General features: G+C 41.7%; 1 protein-coding gene across 1 annotated transcript in view; it reads left to right on the forward strand.

The window, feature by feature from the left end:
• The window catches only part of MEIS1 (Meis homeobox 1), a 126167-nt gene that overhangs the window by 90318 nt on the left and 13564 nt on the right, over positions 1-22285 (forward strand). The window contains exon 8 of the mRNA XM_087823602.1: positions 16120-16196. Coding sequence (XP_087679728.1) covers positions 16120-16196 — 77 coding nt within the window. The remainder of the gene's footprint in view (positions 1-16119; positions 16197-22285) is intronic.

Raw genomic sequence — 22285 nt, forward strand, 5'->3', positions numbered from 1 at the left:
CCCAAAAAGAAAAGAAAAGAAAAGAAAAAGAAAAAAAACGTAAAAGGACTCTCACAGTGCGGTTGGGAAATACATGTAGAAATAGTGCTGGACACCGCACTGTGACCAAGGACAGGCTAGATTTTTAATAGGTACATTTCATAATTGACCTGCTTTTCACATGCTAAAATTGAGGCAAAATAATAAATTTTTAGTGGTTTTCCACAGGAAAAAATAATTGCACTTTCTGTTCCTGAAACACGAGCATCATGGGTAGAATTTCTTGAGCCCCCGTCCGAGCCACTGAAGTTTGTACTATCATGTAGGTTGGTGAACTCGAGATTGCATTCAAGTTTTTATCTCAGTTATGGGGGAAGTTATCATGAAATTACTGTACATTATCTTTCAGTGCTGGTTGCAAGAGAAGTTTGCAAACTTGTTATTGATAACCTTTAAATGTGAGTTCAATGAAAACCGTGCAAAAATGCAGCTGTCTGCTAAGAAAAACAATTTTTTTTTACCATGATACATAAGAGAAAGGGGAGGTTTTTAATTTAACCTCAACAAATCAGCACAATATTTTTAAATATTTGAGCAACTGTAAAGGTTAACAAGCAAAATGATCTCAGGTAGATATGCTTCTTAAATACTCCTCTGCCAGAGGCCTCATTTTTAACGATGGGAAGAAGGGCTGGCTGGCTGAACAGATTCCTTTAGATTCACGAGCTGAAGTTGAATTGATCTTGACACTGCTCCAGAAGAGCCTACTCTTGTCATTTAGGTTTGATGGTAAATGATATATACCTGGCTTTGTGAAATAAAAAGGCACCCTACACATAATGAACAGCTCGTTGTCATACAAAAGAATGGTTGACTCCGTGTGGTTGGCAAGTCACAAGATGACTCATTTGAAGTCTCCGTATCTAAAATAGTAAGGACTACTGACATGCACACGTGCTGAAAGGAAAATGATAGATGAGATGGATGGATAGATAGATAGATGATAGATAGATAGATAGATAGATAGATAGATAGATAGATAGATAGATAGATAGATAGATAAATAGATAGACAGATGATAGATTATAAATAGATGGTAGGTAGATGATTGATAGATGGCTCATTGGTCTTTCAAATATGTTTTAGGGAAAGAACAAAAAATAAGTGTCCTGTGTAGAATTGCCAGGCAATGGCAGAGCGGTGTTGGAAAGCCACCCCGTCGCTGGTGTATCGGGGGCATTTCTGCCCTTGTCTTTGGGATTACCAGAGTGCCACTCGCACAGTCACACGATGCAGAAAGGCGCAGGTCATTCCTAGGACAGATAATTGAACATTAATACTCGCTGACATTGTCGGAGGAATGATATGTCAACCTGACAGGGCCTATGTGCTTACATCTGCTGATTGGCTGCGGACGGAGGCTGTGTGTCAGGACCAGACCCCAGGCCTGACTGCGGCGGGGCCCAGGATGACGCAGTCATTAATCACGAGCTGCCATCTTGGGCCAAGATAGTGTCTGTGCAATCATTCCACATCCTGTGTGGGGCTGGCAAGTGGCATCTGTTGTGTTCTAGAGTTTCGAAGTATGGCTCTCATTTAGAAAAACACAACACCACTTCAGACTTTTGGTTTGTGTCATCTCACTAATGGGCCGAATGTCTCCCTCCCCTTTTTCTCTCTCTCTCCCCCCTCCCTTTCTGCCTCTCTCTCTCTTTCTGAGGTGGTGTGTCTTTTGTTCCTATGGAAATTGATTTTGATGAGTTTCTGGTTTCCTGATTGACCATAGATATGTAGCATAATGAAGAAATCAAACAAGAATTAAACTGAAGTTACTTGCTGTGATTTATTTTTTTGATTCTCAACAAAATATTAAACCCTGTAGGCAGATTTCTGAACAGTGGGAAAAGAGGTCTGTGCAATTATTTCTTTATCCCTGAAATCACATGAGCAGCACTTTCCTGCTTCATTTATAATAAATCTTTAGTGAGTTCATCCCATTGCTCCAGTAATTCCACAGCCAACACTTTACTGAACATGGACCCAACTCAGAGAAAAGAGTCATGGAGCAATCATGAGACCTCTGACACTCACCCCAACTGTGCCTTCTGAAAGTAGGGGCACCCTGGTAGTGGTTACTCAGTGTAGGCTTCCAGTGCATAAAATGTTATCAAATAGGGCTCCAGAGAGCAGCCATTATCACATATTGGTTAACATCACAGATTTTTTTAAATCCCAGTTGCTTTGGAGCCATGAAAAAAAAGCTTTCATCTGTAAAATCTAGTTCCCCTTTGTTATTAAAATAAATGAAGCCATTAAACAAAATAGGTGCATTAATAGTCAAGTCTGTCCTTTGGCATCATCAAAATGATGGAATTTCGCATTGTTAAAATTCAGTGCTTCCATCTTAGGAGGTCTGATGTGAGGTGCGGATACAAATGTTAGACTTTCTGAAACTTTATGCCTCATTGCATATATTTTTCTTTTTAGCTCGCTGATTTATATGTTTCTCTGGACCCTCCTTAAACAAAAAGTAAAATCCTGTTTAAGAATAAGGCTTAAAAAAAAGCCTGCGACCAAATGAATTCATTGATTGTAACTATTGATGAGCTCGTGTTGTGGATGTGCTGGAATTGAAATAATTTCCAAATACTTTATTTCCAAAGGTTTGTTTTTAATTACAGTGGCATTTGGTTGGCATGCGAGGGCGAGTTCTCACTCTTGATCTCTGCGAGCTGGAGCCCAGGCCAAAAGATTCTCTGCTCCCTTTTCTCGAGAGCGCACTTTTCTGCCAAATGTGCCACTCACTCCCTGCCAAGGAAGGTGGGCGAACTGCCACTTCTGACTCCCGGCCACCGGGAGACAAAGGCTCTCACCATCCCCAGGTCCAGAGAGCCAGCGTGGGCCTCACACCTTGAAGGTTCCGGATTATTGATTTTTCCCCCCCAGAGACTTTATAATATGAAATATTTTCTCAGCGCCTCTTCGGTCCCCCAGGGTGATTTAGGCACTTACAGGAGTGTGTGAACCCTTGAAGGCCACTGGAGGGTCATTGGAGTGTCCTTACTCATCTGTCTGAGGCCTGAACACGTCTCGGCTGTCACTCTTGCCCCTTATATCTTGCTTTTTTTAGTGTTTTCTTTTTTACACTCTTTTCGTAAGAGCATAGTAATTGTTTATTTACTTCTGTCAAGCTCAGATAAATTCAAGAGGGGTTGTAGCTGCGTGTAAAACATCTGATCGGGGAAACAATCTCCTTTCCTTTTAGCAGGACCTGCTCTGTGATTTGTGGAGAACCCGTACATTCTCCACCTCAGCTGTGCAAATTGAAAATGCGGGGCTTCTGAAAAAAAATGAGGGAGAATTTCAAGATGGCAGCAGCACCTTAAACCAGGCGTGGAGCCTTCTGTGTGGGGGCCCTGTGTGCCTGTGTGACTGCCTGCGAAGCCGGCCCTGCCTTTAGGTATCCTGGAGGTGTATCCAAATGAGGAGTGTAAGAAAAGATTAAAACCTAGGGGGAAAGCCTCCTTTAACACTAGAAAAAAATTACAAGAAATACCTAGCCTGATACGACAGCCTTCCCTACAGATGGAGATGTATATGTATAAAATGTTTGACATAGGTTAACCCAGCCCTGAGAGTCCTCTCAGATTCAGCCACTCTTTACGAAGCACTGGGCACATGCCAGGTACTATGCTGAGCAATCTGACTAAGTCGTCTCGTTTGACTGCCACCAGTGCTATCATCTTCATCTTCCTGATGGGGAAGCCGAGGCTCAGGTGCCTGAAATGCTCTGATAAAGTCACACAGTTAGTGCGGGTCCCTGGACTTAAGGGACTAAGTAAATCGGAACACCTAACTGCACCTCTTGAAACCAGTAACTCTTCAAATGTTTTCCTTTAGATTTGTCATTTGTCAATGTGTAACCACAGCCTTGCAGCAGAAATGGACCTAATGACCACCCTCCCGGCCTAACATGTTGGGACTTTTCTCTTGGGAAGTAACTTAGGGAGGGAGGAGGTTAGGCCCCTTGTAGATGCTACACTTTTTATTTGATCATGAACAAGATAGATTTTGAGCTCCAGCAGTATGTAAAGGGTACGAGACTGAGAAGTAGGAGGCCTGGTCTCCAGGCCTAAGAGCCACAGCTTCGTGGCCATATAGCCTGCCATGTGTCCACCGTGTGTTTTGTTTTTACTCCTATAGAATGGAGACAAAAATTGCCTGCGCGTCCAACCTCATCAAGTAATTGTAAGGCTCACATTTGGTAAAATGTAATACAAGTTCTTTAAAAATGTGAAACGTCATACAAATATAAAGGATTGCCCAAACTAAAAAAAAAAAAATAGCCCACACTGGACTTCAAGTTAACTGAGTACCTTTATTTCTGCCAGTCTTATCTTGAAATCTCGCTGGTGACAGGTCCGCTCTTCCTCCCACCAGTCAAGGTGTTTCATGAACATCTGCGAGATGGTGAGAACCCCACAGAGATAAATCCACAGTGGTGCCAGTGTTTCCCTATCCAGTTAGATTGGACAACTGAGACAGCATAATTTGAGAAACAAATACTGGGGATACGCCCAAATTTTGACTAAGACTCTTCCCTCTTCCATAATCCACTCTGGAGACAGACGGCGAATTCAGGTCAATAAATGTGTTAGGGAGTTAAATAGGGTTTGCTTAAGAAGGTTCATAAAGATAAAGGTAATCTTATTACTAAAACCATTTAAAGTTTTTAGGTTCTTTTTTTTTTTTTCCTGAAGGAGAAATTCTCTTCATTTTGATTGCAAGATAAAGGTTTTGTTGTTAACCAAGATAAAATATAGTGCTGAATAATCTCTTAAAAATGGAAGTGAATGTTACAGAGAATAGAGATAATTAAATAGCTTAGACTACAATGGGTAAAGGGAGGAAGAGTTTTCATGAAAATTAGCTTAGTAAAGGTAAATTGCATTTGAATCTTAACTTCAGATCTGGGTGCTCTGCTATTTGGCATATGTTGAATGGATAATGCTTGTGTGTTAAAGAATTCTGATTGTTTCTTTTGCCTCTCTCACAGCTTATAAAAATGCAAGCAGACCCACCTAATGAATATTAATAGGAATGATGTCTAGATAACACATAAACCCCCTGGATCTGTGGACTTTGGATGGAGTAGTCAGAGAGGATTTCTGTGGCTTTATTTAATGCCAAATTTACATACTTTTAAAGAATAAACATCATCTTAATATTTTAATATCAATATTCCAAAGTGGAGATTTCAGTGAAATAAAAAGCTTAATTTCCCTTCCCTGAACATTATATGCACCAAGGCCTGCATTTTAAGAGACAGGAAACTGTTAGCTAAAAAAGAAATTAACTTAATCCCCCTTCATTAAGTTCCAGTCTTTTTTTGTTACTTAGAGACAAGTAATAATTATACCCGCAGCAATGCGAAGCGCGCTTTACACTTTTGTTATACAAAAGAACTGCAGTTAAGGTAACAGCAAAAGAAAATGAGGACATCGATAAATATGGATATATTTTGTTCTCAAATCTTCTGTGATTCTTGCAAGTAAATTTCACTCAGGTGTCTGAGCGGCATTTTAATTCATGAAAAGCAAAAATCTACACAAGTGATTTTAGAAAATGTCTATCGGAGAGCTAAACAATATTTTCCCAGCTAAGGTTATAAACACAGCAGCTAAGTGGGTGGAGGATCTCAAACAACTCCACACCCCAGTTTTTTTTAGGACGCATTTTGCTTTCAAGTTGCTGTCTTTTGGATGGAACTTTTAGCAAGGACACAGTAGACCTCAGTGGTGTATATTATTTCAAGCACATGCGTTCTCTCTCTCTGCCCCCCTCTCTGGCGTTAGGAAACGACTTTTTGAATTTCAGTGTTACAAAGGGGGGAAATCATTAAAACGTAGTGTGCGCCCTTACGGCCCATTATTTGTCGTCGTTACGGCCGTCCGCAGTGTTCACTGCGCCTCTGATGCTAAGCGTGGTCAGGAGAGGTGAGCGGGACGTGCACGCACTTGGCTGCCACAGTGCTGCTGACGGTGTCTGCTAGCTGGGCTTCCATCCATGTCCCTGTAGATTTTAATGTCCCCACAGACTGCTGGCAGCCTGCTTCCAGCTGTGGCAGGCATGATGCAGTGAATTGCTTTTGAATGTTCTTTACTCAAATAGGCAGTAATTACAAGCTTAAAGAGGTTTAGTGGTCCAGTAAACTACATAATCACCCCTGAATTAGCCCGGGCTCATCAGTTGCAGTCCAGCAAGCTCGAGTCTGCTGTTTGTATGCAGCCTTGATCACATAGCAACCTGATCAGCAGGTGTGGAACAGCCAGAGTCCCCCATAAACACAACTGTCTACTGGGGACAATGATCTCTAATGAGATGAGGCTACACCATCACTGTAATTTAAGTGGGAAAATTAGCACTAGAGAATGATACCAGTTCCGGGGGTCTTTAGTCATAGGGGGAGCAGCACGAATTCTCCATCTCTCTCTCATTCCCTGTTTTTAGCTTTCTCTCTCAGAACAAAAATCTTCTCACCAAGTGTGCTGTTTTTGCTTCTAACTTATGGGTACTTTATTCTTTATACGGGGATTTTTTCCTGAATATTTAATGCTGGACAGGGCATCTGTAAAGGTAGTAATGATGACTGTCAACAGACTGATGCCAAAAATGGCATCGTCGTATTTCATCTTCCTTGTCTTTCCTCTTAATGGTCTCAGAACCTTTTCGCTTTGATTTTTAAAGTGGAAAAGTGTTCTTCGGGTTGAGGCCAGGTCTCCTTTCAGCTGCCATGCTCTCTGAAATAGTAGGCATGGGCTGTAAGCACTTTGGAAAAGATCCTTATTTTATTAGAGTTTATTGTATACATCGGTCATGAACTTTCTTCTCAGAAGAGTGGTCCGGTCTGGTGTGCAGTTGTTTTGTTTTATTTGTTAAAGTGAAATTCTTGGGGGAGGAGCCTGTCTGTCAAAACAGCCCCCTTTATCCTTTCGTTAGACCTGTGCTTGAATTTTATTACATTGCAGTTGGAAAGTGAAGGGAATGTTTGCAACAAATAAACCCAACACCAACATAGACTTGACTATGGAGAAACTTTGGAGGAAATTATACCTGCTGAGAAAGACAAATAATGACACAGTTATCAAGAACAACACTGGCTATGGGAACTTCTTAGAGTCAAATCCCAGCTCCATCCTACTAGCAAGTAACTTAGATTCTGTGACTCACTTTCCTCATCTGCAACTTAAAGGTAAACGCACTTATCTCAAAGGCCTGAGTAAGGATTGAGAGAGCGAAGCACTGAGAGCACTGCCTGGCATAGGGTGGGCATTCTAGAAATGTCAGTTAAATAGGGTAAATATGGTCTGTACTGTTTGGGGATTTGTAGGAGTGAGCGAGGAGGTTGAACAGTTGTTGAAATGGGGCTGCTAATTTTCTGATGTTTACCTGAAGTCATCTACTTATAAATGCTAGTTGAGGCATTTGGGGTGTCTCTAACTTCAATAGCACTCATTCATTCAGACCACAGATATTTATTGGGCACAGGACTGGACTAGTTGCATTGTGAATGTGCGTAGCATTCGTGTGCTTTTATTAGTAGTCTACTAAAATGAAATGGTTCCAGATGTAATTTAACTCATCTTTGTTTAAGAATCACATAAGAAATGAAAGTAATTGGCAGGAAAACCCCACAATAATTTATTTCAAAGCAGACAATTTAAGGCGAATTGTAGTGTAGTTGGACAGATCAGCAGGTATTTGTTTCTATGACCCTTCAAGTGTCCTTGCATATAACCTCCATCGTTCCTGTGTTTATAAGCAATGCTGCAAACACTAGTAGTGATGGGTGTATTAGTTTTCACTGAGTTTTTTATCTTGTAGCAAAATCTACTATTGCTTCCATTAACAGAGCTGAGTTGTAGAAATAAAAGACACACTCATTGAGATAATAATTTCTTCATAAAGTGAGTAGTAACCATCATATATATTCATAAATAATTCATCAAGAATGAGTGGGATTGCATCTCCCATCATTTAGAAGACAAAATCGTTTGGAAGTGAGTTTTCCCAACTCGTATGTTACCACCATGTTTCAGATCCCAATTCTACTGCTTTCCAGCTGCATGAACTTGAGAAAGTTATTTGTCCTTTCTTTGCCCACGTTTCCTCATCTATAAAATGGGTATAATAGTTGTGACTGCCTCCTAAAGTTTTTGTGAGGATTAAATGAGTGAATACATGTGAAGTATTTGGAAAAATGCCTGGTAGATCCTCACTTCTTAATACATGTTACCATTACAACTTCTACCACTCTTGCTAATACTACTAGGCTACAATTAATAATAGCATCCCTTGGATGGACACTGGAAAGAAAATTGGAGGTAGGACTCTGGTGAGCTACCTTCCACCCCTCAGCTCCATCCCTGCCCTTTGATGTTTGCACCAAAGTGGGTGGTGGGTGGGAGCAGCAACTCTCTCCTGGATCAGGGCTGTTGAATTGCAGAGGAACACCCAGTCACTGCTCTCCAAAATTAATAACTTTGTTCATGCTCCATTGTAATATGTTTTTGGTTTTAAAATGTCTAGCGTGTAAAAGGGAATGGAGAAATGGGAAAGAAACATCAGTGAGAGCATAGCCAAGCGGAGAGACACAGGGGAGGGCAGACCTGGCCCAGAACTAAGTAGCTGTGAGCCCCTGTTCGTGTTTTCTGACCTAGGCAAGCCTCAGCTTCCTCATCTGTGAAATGGAGCTGAGCCCAGTCCCTCCTCTTGGGGGTTGCCAAGAGTACATGAGACAATGTATGTAACGCATTCGTCCTACTGACAAACGAGAAGAGTTCAAATGAGCTATTACTTCAAATGGTTCAGAGAAGCTTGAGTCCCCCCCCTTCCCACCCCTGCCCCCCTACCCTTTCCACCCTGTTTTTCTTATTGGCCTTTCTGTGTTTCCTTTTATAGCCACAGTCTTCTACTAAGAGAATCAGTATTCAAGGAGTTCATTAATAATCATAACTGTTCAAAATAATTTTAGCACTCTTCATGAATTTTAATACTTTTAAGAGAAGGATATAAGTAATTGCTAATTTAGAGTCAAAATTTTATGCCTTTAATGCATATACTTAAAAATATCCCTGTAACACATACATGGCTCATAAAGAATAGGTCTAGAACATTGCTATTATTTTAGAATTGCAAGCAACTTTAAAAGAAGTCCCCAAGTCAAAGGACTGTGAAATCCTTTAATATAAGGATTTGCCTTTTTATTTAGTGTTTTTATTTTATATTTAATTGATATTTACAAGAAATGAAAAGATCAGATAGGTGAGACAGGCAAGGCATTGAAGTGTTGGCCTCTTAGAATTGACTCGGAAACAGTGTCTTCACTGCAGTGTATTATAAAGATAGTCTCATTTGTGCAAAAGTAGATTGCTACGGAATACTGCTCAGTGTTCAACTTTCCCGTCCACCCTGATGTCACTTTCATGCAGTAAGATCAAGCTTAGGGACTCCCACCTGACTTCCCTACCTCAGGCCTCCCCTAGCGAGTTCCTAAACCGCCGCTGGATGTGCAAGGAATCAGAGGGATGGTCTGGAAAGTGGCTTCACGAGGCTTCAGTAAAACCAAGGGCTGAACCATCAATGGGGCACCTTGAGCCCGGGCAACTAGGCAGCCTGGGAGTGCTGGTGGAGGTTCAGGAGCGCAGGCTGACATCCTGAGCTTCACTCAGGGCCCTCCAGACACGTTTGACTTCTTGGCCGGCCCCCGCACCGCAGTTCTTCGGATGCCAGCGTGTGTGAGGGTGCGGGACCCAGCCACTGTGCATTCAGGCTGTGTTCTCCGACTGCGCCCTGCACTGCTTTTGTAATGCAAATGGGAGGCACAAAGTGTCTCTTTGATAATGTGCAGTCAGAAGACAAAAAAGCATTCACTGAAACAGTAAAACTAATTCATAAAGCTGAAAGACAATAGGGGAGCATTATGGAATTTTTTAAAGGGAAAAAGTATCCTAGATCAATGGGATTGTCACAGTGTAAGCTATTCATAGTCAATGCATGGGGGAACATGGGGACAAGTTTATTTAAAGTGGGAGAAGTTTTTGTAGGCCAAAAAAAATAAAAATTAAGTTAAACAAATATAAATAAATTTGGTTAGCGAGTTTCTGTTTGTGCTCTCTGAGGTCACGCATATAGAGCTGGTTGTTTTCATTTAGCCCCACAATATTCCCTAGGGACAAAAACTCAGTACAAGTTTTGAAAGGACACAGAGAGCTAATGGTTAAAAGCCACCTGGTAGATTTCTTTTTTTTCTTGAAGGGAGTATCTCTCCATCACATACCAGAGTTTAGCTCAGGGTCAACTTATATTAATGCATTAAACTTAGCTGTGGAGGAGGCAGAGGGCTGGGGGAAGAAAGGAAAAAAGAAGTTCCGAAATTGTTCCTCCAACATATTCAGCCCAGCGACAGAGCACTGCCTTGATAAGGGTGATATTGGACAGTTGCCATAATTCCTCCTGTTAGATCAGCTCCCCCGGTACCTATTCCTCTCCCTTTTAAAAGTATAGCATGTAACATTTTGCTTGAAAATTGCTTCCACCTCTATTGCTTTGTTATAGCTGTTTCGCAGTGTCGGTCCAGAGGCAGTTCTGTGTCACAAGAAATTACTAATCTGAGGCTTGAGAAGGGGCAGCTTGGCCTTCCATTATCTCACCAGCGAGCTCTGTACAGGATTATTTTCAAATTTTCTTCTGCCATTACACCGCACTGTTGGGGTGGGCAAGGCGGTGAGGGCGGGGGCGTTATTGCATCTTGGTTACCAGGGTAGATAAGATAAAGTTCATCACTGTCTTGGAATCCTCGTTTGCAGTCGGGGTGGGAAATTTGATGAAAGGAGTACATTCGGTCAAGGATATCGTTAAGATATAAGGCTGGACATTTTCCATCTGTGTGTCCTCAAGAGTTGCTCTTTTCCCATTGACGCTCGTCTGAAAGAGTCTGCTTGATTGTTTAAATAAATACGTTTTCTTCCAATGTAGTAGAAACGTGTAAATACCAACCAACATCGGAATCCGCCACTCCCCCATCCCTACCTCAAGAAATGAAATTAGAATTGCACAGAGATAACTTTCTTTAGAAAGTTGTCATTTTCTTTGTCACCTCCTGTTCTTTCGGGGCTGATACAAGTGACAGTTCCGACGTAACTTTTACATAAAGCTATATTTAGATTTTTTCCCCCAGACATTCTTGATTTCTGTGACACAGGACATACATTCCAGAAATCATTTTAGTCTTTGATGGGGTTTTTAAAGCAATCACTGCTGTCCTGGGTCATTATTAGAAGTCACACTGCAGACCCAGAAACACGGGAAGAGTGGCAGACAATTCGTCTTTCAGCCAGAGATTGACACTGGAAAGGAGAAGTCAGGGTGTTGATTATTGAAATCACGGTGACCGTCGTGTGAGTTGCTTCCTTTAGCCGGGGTTCCTCTGCCCACCAGGCACTTCTTTTCCTTTGCTTCCAGCAAGCTCTCCTGTCCCCGGCGAAGCCAGCCTAATACACGTGTGCAGGTTTAATGCTGGGAAGGAGGGTCAGCTTTACCCATACATAATCACTCTTTTATGGCTTTCACTCATTCCTGAGGTGTTAATGCAGATCAAATGGGAAACACTCCAGAAAGAACCCTTCGCAGCTACTGCACTGCCCAGCTCTCCCGGCTCAATCGTTAATTCTTATTGTAAGATCTAAAGGTAATTTTGTTTGCACTCTTAATGCGTTGCAGTTCTCCCAGTGGCCCTTGCATATCCTTTCTCAAATTCCCATCTTGATCAATTGTTTGCAAATAATTAAGCTTTTAAGAGATAATGGCATGAGGCTAATGTACACAACAAAGGCGGGGTCTCCGTCGCTGTCTCGTGGAGTGGTCAGATTTGCTTTGATAGCCCTAAGTGATTGGGTTGATTGCTATATCTGGCAAGTACCATTCCTATTTTCTTCGCAAGAACCTACGAATCTCTCTTAAATCAGTGTCCTTCCCATTTAGGTGCAGCGGTGGCAAAGGTGTTCGGGAGAATGGCAAGGGCTGACCTAGCCCTTTAGTCGCAATGGTTTGGAATAAAATTCCCATTTTCTTCCTAAAACGGCCTTGTCTTTATCTCTTTTGTAAAAAAGCAATGCCTACCTTTGCCCATCGTAAGGCCTCACCGGCAGGGTGGAATGCAACAGGGCTTTGAATGTTTTTACAGCAGCTTTGTCTTGGTGGGTTTTTGTTGTCATTTTTTTTTAAGTCAGCAAAAGACTAGCTCACACTGTCCACAAGAAGCTTATCTAGTCAAGATGCATAAGATTTAAGATATTTAAACATACTGGATTTCAGTTAAAAAGCCGACTTCTTTGTGAATTTTTGTCTGACTGTGGATTAGGTACCTGAAGTCAGGGCTTTCATGTAACACTAGTAATTATAGATTTTTTTCAGGGAATTGAAAGTTTGTGGGACCCCAAGGCCAAGAACTGTGAGAAAGAAAAAAGCTATGCAAGTTGACCCGCCGTAGACAAGGGTATAGGAATTTTGTCAATATCCTTTCCCTGCTCTTAACAGTGACCAGATTATTGTGACATTTAATTTCGCCCAGGCTCATTCACTTTTATCAAAAAATATATATCCTGAACAACTGAACAGTGTTTAATGGAGACAAAGTGCTGGGTCTCTATAGCTTGAGGCTGCCTAACAATTACGCTGCATGAAATTAGACACAGTTTGTTCCAATTACTTAAAATCAGATCACATGAAAAGTGACAGAGGGGAAAAAAGGGTAGAACTTTCTCAGTTTATGATATTTAAATGATGAAATCGGAAACTGCATGACATGAAAAACAACCTAAATTTGCACTGAAACTTCGAGGGCCGTGTGATTGCTCTTTGAGGCTGTAATGATTCAGGTAATTTTAATGATCCAAAGAGAATTTTTCTGACACCACTTGCATAAATAAAATGTGAATTCCATTTGCTTTGTAAGACTGGAGCTAAAACTTGCTCACAAACAGGCGTGCAGAAATACTCTCGAAGACACAGCACAAATAAATGACTGTGACAATTCTCAATTTTCAAAGTAACTAAAGGTAAATGGCATAAATATTAATTTTTATCCAGTTCTGGTCATACTATTAAGACACAGCTAACAAGACAGAGCAAAGATGCTGCCATCCAGCTATAGTGAGGAGAGACTGTTGACATGTTTATTAATTCTATTGACAATCACTGAGATTTCCATAGGGCCTGCAAAACTACATGAAAATTACAGAAAATGTTACAGACTGGAAACCACTTGTGTACATGTCTACAGCTTTATATGACAAATATAGTAAGTCCTCACTTAATGTCATCAGTAGGTTCTTAGCCTTTAATCAAAAGAAGGTGTACCGAAATCAGTTTTACCATAGGCTAATGCCGTAAAAAAGAGTCAGGTTCCTGGAGCATTTCATCAATGCTGTAACAAAATGACATTGAAAGAAACGACTTTATCCAGGGTCCTGCTGTTGTGCCAACAGCTAGATGCTCAAATTCCCATATTTCAAAATCAGGCTCATATTCTGTAAGAATTACTAGCCTGGGTAACCTGTAACCTTGATGGCTCTTAGAACTCCAGAGGACAGACAACCTTGAGGATTAGAAAAGTTCTTTGTTCGAAGTCTCATAGTGAGCAGCAGCATAACATGCAATCTAACAGGGTCATGTATGCCTGAGGACAGTTCTTCTACTAGTAGAACTACTCCATAGCCTCCTTAAGTCTGGTCAGAGGCTAAGAGATTCATTGGCTTGCTTTGTGTGGCGAGCCTTATGCAGTGGGAGTCATGTTTTAAACCTCAGGGCAGGGGCTTGTTCGTAGCTCAGTATCCAGTCGTGAGATTTGTACCTGTGATGACTGGCGTTATGTTGAGCAGGGAGGTTGTCACATCTTGGCCTAGTATGAGGCTTACGTACTTTTATTTGAAAACAGTGAGTTGACATCACTCTTAGGAACGAAGTACGGAAAGCAGTGTTGTAGATCTCAGATTGGATTGTTTATGCCTCTTGGGGGCTCTGAAAACTTTTTATTGTACATTTTGATGTTGCATCCGAGTGGCTGTTCCTTTATCCCACAAATATTTACTTATTTTCTGTTATGCTAGTCTGGGATGAAAGCATGGTGACCGAAAACGGCCCGGCTTTGGAGTTGCTAAATGGGTGGAAGAGACACCCCAAGGAAGCAGGTAGTCAGAACAGGCGTTGCCGAGAGCGAGGCCTGCTGTTCGGGGAAACGGGAAGAGACCAATGTGAGGATGATGAAGTGGGTGGGGAAGGCCTGGCATTTGAGCTGAGACGTGAACGTGACATTGGAGCAGGAGCCTGAGTGGTGGGGACAAGCTTGGCGTGTTGGAAGGCCAAGAAGGAGGACTGTGTGGCTGGGTAGAAGCGGGGGTCTGAGGAGAAGGCCACACAGGCCGGGAGGTGGGCAGGGCTGGGTACTGAAGGCCTTGCAAGCCCTGGTAAGCAGTCTGAAGGTTTTTGGGCAGGGACCACAAGTAGAGATCATGAAAGGTGTTTACCACATCCCTCCTCCACGGTGAGGCTTAGCCCCTGGGAGGGAGACGGGAAATGCCACTGACTCGTGTGGCTGCTGACCAGTCCTTCCCCTGGTCAGCTTCCCCACCTGTAAAGCAGGAGGGACAATCGATTCCATTTATGTTCCTCAAAGGGATGTAATGGGGATTAATTACCATCTTGTCTGTAATATACTTGGAGCTCTTTAGAGAAAGGAACTATATTCCATGAAAGCACAGCCTTATTCTAATTGTATATTTATTGATTAAGTGACAATCAAAGACAATGCTTCTGGGAAAAATTGCTACTTCTCTGCTTTCCACAAACGAATCCCATGTGTCTAGGTAGAGAACATATTTAAACTTACATAGAAGAGCATTAAAGTGGTCATTAACGACCCTTCTTAGCATCTCATCAGACATTATTAATGAGATTAAAAGCTATGTTAATTAGCATTCAATAGACCAGAATTCAGTTTCCAGTGGCACAGACAGTTAAACTGAGAGTTAGGGGTGCCCTTTCCCACCTGTGAGAGAACAGACCATTGACTATCAGAACAATTTTTATCTTGAGAGAGTTTATTGGGATGCAGTGTCTCGGTAGATGCAAACCGTGTCCTCAGCTCTTCTCCCAGGCTTTAGGAATGTATATTTCCTATTTAGATATAGTTGATTATTGAGCAAAAAGTATTTGTGCCAAAACTAATTTCAGTAGAATTCCAAATATTCTTACAAGAAGGTATGGATTTCGTTTTATTATCTAATCCTGTAATACTTTTTTATCCTGTTTTATGAGGAACATAGCTGGGCTTGTTCATAGCATGCAAAGTATGCTGGTCTTTGACCTTATATTGGCCTATGTTCAGAATCCCAGCATGTGTTGACATTCAGACATGGAAACAAACTTTGGTTGAATTTCGTTTGTTTGTGCTTCTCGGAAGAGCTCAGATGAACAGTGGTTAAAAAAATGTACCCACTTTAATTCTGATATTTGCATCCAGCAATATGGTGTTTGGAGGGACAGTCATGCTAACAAAGTCTTAGCTGCTGGGGACCTCAGCTGAGATTGCTGGTTCGAATGGTTCAGCTTTGGAAGTCCGTGGTCCTAATTAAAATATTACGTCAAGGCGGTACGCTTTTCTGTGGTCAAAAGGGCTTGTCCTGGTTTTAATCCTATGAAATACAGTGAAGACCATTCTTTGCAACAAATAAACCTGTTCAAGAATAAACTCAGTATCAAGGTTCTGCAGGTATCCTAAGGAGCTCTTTATACACTTCACTAACCTTTGTAATTGGCTGTCTCTTACCGCCATTAATTAGGTGATGTAGTATTCCATTAATAAGGGCGACACACCTCAGCATTTTTACCTTTAGTTACAGACTTCACCAGACACTTAGGTTATTGACAAATAGCCTGAATCTTGCCTGAGGTCCACGTCTCTCTTTCGTGAAGAGCGTGTCTGTTTATCAGTGAGGCCCTCGCCGCCCGCCCGTGTGACAGGCACCGCCTCCTCTGCCCAGCGCGTATGTGCACACACCTCTCTTTTTTGTTGTCTTTCAGCACCCTTACCCTTCCGAAGAACAGAAAAAGCAGTTGGCACAAGACACGGGACTCACCATCCTTCAAGTGAACAACTGGTACGTAACTTGGCCTTGTGTCCGCACGGGGCCCGCTCCCCTCTGGCAGCCAGCAGCCCAGGCTTTGCCTTAAGGAGACGCACCCAGGCCGCCGTTTTCCCCGGTGGCCTGTCTGATCCAGAAGCGAAAACAAACTGCGAGTGATAGGTGAGAGTCTGCGGGTGTCGAAGAGAAAACTGTGTGGCTTCCTTCCTGTCCTTTACGAATTGACGAATGCAGGGCGGTCTGAGTCAGTGTTGAGGTCACCTTCACCCCGGCTGTCTAAGTGTACCCCTCCCCATGGCTTCCCCCCCTTCAGGATAATAGATAGAAAGAGTGGAATCATCCTATGTTCTATGAAACAAGAAAATCCACCGTCACGTAGCAGTCAGGTTTTCAATTCATTGAATAACTAAATTTAGATTTTGTTAGGGCTACGCATTCAAGGAGAGTCCCCCCCTTTCTTTCCTCTTTACCTCCTGTTTCTGTAAAAGGAGGAATTACTTGTTTGGACTTTGAAGCCGTTTGAAACTGGATGTGTCTCTGAACTGTGCAGCGCTGTTTCTAAATAAATGTGTAAATTCCTGACCCGGGGAGAAGCTGAGGTGATGTACCAAGAATCAGCCAACACCATTCCGACTTACCGTGTGGCGGTGCGCAGCGGGGCTGCGGGGAAGCGTGATTTATTACCCTTTGTGAGTGCGCTGAAAGCCAGGTCCGTCTAATCACCCAGAGCTACTGTCATATTTGAAGGGTATTGAAACCCAATATCCTCTAAAACTGAGTGTATCTAATTAATTGTCCTAATATTTTTAGATTAGTGTTTATGATGGGGAAACCTTATCCTCTTTGAAGTAAAATCCAGAAGAGGCCCAGAGCCTGGTTGGGGAAAGTGGAGAGCTGGGAATGCTAGTTTGCAGACAGAAGTATTTCTTTCTGTTCAATAAGTGTCAAAGATTAATATTACAGAATCTCTGATTACATGGCCTAATCCATTTTGGTGAATAAATTTGTTCTTGATGTCCATTGCACCTCTATTAACAGACCCTTCTCTCTGTTAGAGAGCCTGGGAGCCTTTGGGAGAGATTTCAGATATATTAAACTCCATTACAGAAAATGTAATTTCTGTCAATATAATTCCATGTATTCTTCAATTTAGTATTTTAGAGATAACAAGCTCCTTACAATAGATTTGCCTTTGGAGGATTAATTTACAAAGTGCACTATCTTCGAGACACAGACAGACTCACATAAGCATTGCTTGTAAGGGTTATCAATTTCTCTGACCTCACTGCAGCCTTGGGAGATCAATTTTTGCAGCCCTCTTAGTGAAGTGGATGGGGAACCAACCGAAGACACGCTGTACCCTAATGTGTTACTAGGAGTTGGGTTGCTGCTGAGGTTTTTTGTTGGCTTATTTTCACCTGCTCTTGGGCATGAATTTTCAAGACTAGCTGATACTGTATATCTGAACGTAGTCTTTCAAATTGTTTTGGACGTCGTTATAAGGGTAGACCATCAGTTTTGCATGCACACTTAAATTTACATACAGTTTCTGAGTTACACTGATGGTGAGGCAATTTGAATACAATGGAGGCTGTGTAACTGTCCTGTTTCCCTGGAAAGTGTTCCCACTCGAGCGCCAAGGAGTGGCAGGGCGCGCTCTAATTAGAGAACGCAAAGCTGTTCGGTTCGGGCCTTCTATCACATAAGCCATCTCCCTTCCTTCTCGGTGTTGCTAGCAAACTTCATCCATAAACACACATCGTTACCAGAGAAAAAATTCCAATACAAGTTGCTTTCTACAGGTGGACGGCCTTAGAGGATATTGGGTAGATGCAGGGATGGGCAGGCATTCGCCTGACACCAAGCAGGGTGCGGTTGTCACTCTCTTAGATTCTATGCACAGTCGGCGATCACAATCTGACCGCCTCAGATTCCCAATGAGGAGGGGGGGAGGACCTTAAAAACGTTATGATACATACTGTATGATAATTTTTCCAAGTATCTGCAGACTTGGCCCTAAACTCCACACTGATGCTTAATTCTGCACAGGTACGTGACTTAAAAGCCACTTTGACTTAGTCACCTGGGGCATATCAGCACAGCGTTTCTCTGCTTCTACCTGGAGTTAGCAGGGACTTTTGCTTGCACTTCCTTGCTTTGAACTTGGCAACTCTTTCCACTCTAACAACCTGGGTTGTGGTAGAGAATTTCCCTGAAGTAACTCAGAGTTGTAAGAGATACTGCATCTCTTCTGTCGGATGAATAATGACATTCCCGTGTTTGATTTGAGTTTTTAACGGTTTATTAATTTCCACCCACACTTCCTGTTAAGGAGCTGATAATAGATTTCTTCTTCTTTAGGCTCTGAGTAGGAAATCTGATGCAAACACGGGGAAACCCAGATGTTACTTACACGGTGGCATACTTGAAGACGAAAACGGAGCATAACCACTGAAGTAAAATGGTTTCCATTTTACTTTATTGTAATAAACATTACACAAAGCTTTTTCGAGAGCTCGTAAACATTTTTTCCTGTATTGAGCATCAAGCTCAAGTTATTTCCTTTGGGAAATAACAATTTTTAAAAGAAAATCTTCATTCACTTCATTTAGCCACAACATTTAAAAATATGTCTTCCTTCCTGGATTTCTCAAAACTTGTTAACACACATGTACATTTTGTACAAACTATGAGTCACCCTTGAAGAGATTTAATAAAACGCTGAAGGGCAGGTTGGGTGCAGATCAGTCATAATTATTGGCAGCAACATGATGTATGAAAACACAAAATCTGAAAAATATAAACGCACGTCTAGTTGTTAGTTTGTCATAGAAACCCTGGCCAACACAGCCCTAAGTTAGGTTTTAATTGAAAAATGAGATGAGAAAAGTTTGGTGCGTTGTAATGGTTCTTTCATCCCATTGCTGAACTGGCTTTACATTTATTTAATTGACAGAGGTGACATCTACTATCTGCCTTGGCTAACTGAGGTCAAAGCATATGGGATTTGGGGCAAAAAGAGACAACAGGGAAAATTTAGACAATAATCTAAATTTAAAACAAGACAGATTTGATTAATTAAGACAAAGTTTGGATGAAAAGGAGTAACTTAAAATTTTTATATTTGGTTTACCTGCCAGAATGAAAACAGAGAGGAGGCATCTGAAAATGACTGGTATTAGTACTTATAGGAATTGGGACCCAGGATGGAATGTGAAATTTATTAGATGAGACATCATGGGGCAAGTCTATGCCAATGAATTTTCTGAGAATTGAGACAATGCAAATAATTTGGGTAAAAATATTTTTTACCCAAATTATCTAAGTATCTGAGGTAACTGCATCGGTTTTTAAATATCAACTTCCAAACTAATTGCCTAAATATTTCAATTTAGCATGCCGTGGTAGACTTACACTTGAAGCATAATAAATTTCGAAATATAATATGTGCTATAAATTTTTGTATTCTTCTTCCTTTGCTCCCTCACTCCCAATTATGGTTTGATCCAAAAATGATAAATAATAGCATTGGGAGTTTTGTCTCTTTGTTTTTTCATTGTTGTTGTGGTTGTGACAAATCCTTCTGTTGTATCAGCAGTGAAAACATACTACTAATATGTTGAATGTTTTAATCATTTCAACAGAAACTTCATAAAATTTGAGGTTAGATGGCTGTTTGAGCCTTTTGCTATTTAGAACTTGAAAGGAAACACGTACATATCGCTGAAAACGGACCTGGCCCTGAGCGGGTCTGCCTCGGGCCGGCCCTTGGTGTGTGGGTTCTTGACTTCATGCAGGAAAGATTTCACAACACAAGTCCAGGTGATTCTGAGAGTACATTTATTAAAGGTGGGGGCAGTGAAACAAAGGAAAGACTCAGGATAGAAGAAGCAACAGGAGAGAGCCTAACTCTCTCTCTCTCTCTCTCTCTCTCTCTCTCTCTCTCTCTCACACACACACACACACACACACACACACACACTACTTGGTTCATTTTCTCCAGACCAACTTTATTTTTTTAATATTGAAAATGTTGAGTGTAGAGTGGTCAAATAAAAACTCCCTCATATGTGTTCACAGCAGTGTTGCAGACCTGGGAATTGCATGTGATGAAAACTTGTGCCTCTGATTGTATCTTCCTTGCTGGATGCCTCCTCAAGTCCTGCCTCAGCAGAGTTCTAGCCTAGGGTGCACTGAATACATCTTACTGTTCCTTTGTTTACTGTTTCTCAGCCAAACACTTTCCCACTAAGGCTAAAGTTAGGTGATGGTTCCTTTACACTCTTAAGATGGCAATACGGATTTTGGGTGCAAATTATAGAATGTCTGTGAAATACGTATGCAGAGAGAAAAGTCACTCTCCATCAGTTGGGTGCATAAAAATCCAGGGAGCACCCTAACACCCGAGGTGACCCTGTACGGAAGTGTCTCCGAGCTGTAGTTCTCAGGTTGAGCACCCCCCCCCCCCCGATTTTCCTACTTACCTCACTTATTGCCTGCAAAACTGCAAAGCGTTCAGGCATCACTTCCCATTTATTCCTAGTGTGGGGCGGGGGAAGTATGTTATCCTTAGAGATTTATACCACTGGCAGGTAAAAATGTAAACTTGTTTTTTAAAAATAGGATCTCCCTTATTATTATAAACAGATTCAACTGGTAAAGGTCAGGTTTCTTTCTGAGTTATGGTAATAATGTAGCAAATACTTTTAGAAGTAATCAGAGATCCTATAAATATAGGTACCTGTGTAGATGTAAATGTTAAAACATTCACAAATTATCCTTTCAACTTCTGTGATCTAAAAATCAATAGGGGGTCATAGGGTTTCATAGAATTGCTCTGTTTTTTCTCCCAACGTAATTTAATAATACATTTTACAGATGTTGTTTAAACATTAGGCACAGATTGTTTTGTCAATAAAGCTAAACAGAGGCATGACACAGAAGCAGGAAAAACAGATGTAAAAGAAACAGGGCACCATGCAAGAGGTACTGGGTCGTTAATTCAACTACAGGATGAAAGTGCAGGGTCTACAGTGATTTTCCCTGCCTAGGAATTACCTAGGGATGGAACAACTTCACACACAAAAGGTAATTTTATTAAGCAGGTGGCTTAACTTTTTCCCTTGAGAATTTAACTGTAACCTACATTTAAGGTAGACTTCGTCATTGATCAATGGAGTAACAGGTGCGGTATCTTTAAAAGAGGGAGCGGAAGGAGATATAAATGGGGAAATTCTCCAGAACATTTCAGAATCGGCTGTTGCTCTTCAAGCCACAGTTAATTGTTATGCTTTTCACCTGGAGTGTCAATTCTAATAATATTACCTTTACAGGCACTTACTCCGGGCTTAGATTATAGCAATCAGTAATACTCACTAGATAAAATACTGTCTAGTTGCTCGTAAGAAAATATTGAAATCAGTCAAAAAATGTTTAGCTTGCATATTGCCTGAGACAACGCTGGTGAGGGGCCAGGCAGGCAGGGTGTTATTAGGAGAGCTGGGCAAATAGCTCTCAGGGAAAAGAGCTGTGAATTTAGAAACCTTCAGGTATTGTCATGTCAGACAGTCTTAGGAGTTCAACGGAGACACTGCTTTTGTCTGCAGATTTAAAAAATTTACAACGAACAATCCTCTTTGAAAGTGACTCTGCCTTCTGTTAAATAGACTTTTTTGTAAGCTTCATGGCACAAATTTACTCAGAGCCCCCCACCCCTGCCCCTGTTAAACCACATCAGTCATACTGTGAAAGATGGAAACCCCTGAGGACGGGGTAGGTGGAAGAGCCCTGCCCTTCCTCCAGGGGACCTTGACCGTAGGTGACAAGAGAAACAGGAGGCTGCTGGAGATAGGAAGCTGGACTTGAAAGTCCAGGTACTGTTTTGTGAAATCGCAGACTCCTCCAGCCAGCGGTCAGAAACAGTTTGTGTGCTTTTCAGGACAAGACAAAAGCGTGGTGCCTGAAGCTGAGAGTTGGTGCGGCCTGAGGAAGGATTCAGGGCCCCTTAGGGCTGGGTTCAAGTGAGCCCCGAGCTGAGTGCGCTGGGAGACTGATGTATCCATCGTGGGCCCCATGCTCTGAGTACCTGCGACCCCTTTCAAGGC

Source organism: Miniopterus natalensis, chromosome 13, assembly GCF_054644295.1.
Source record: "Miniopterus natalensis isolate mMinNat1 chromosome 13, mMinNat1.hap1, whole genome shotgun sequence".
NCBI classification, from domain to species: Eukaryota; Metazoa; Chordata; class Mammalia; order Chiroptera; family Miniopteridae; genus Miniopterus; species Miniopterus natalensis.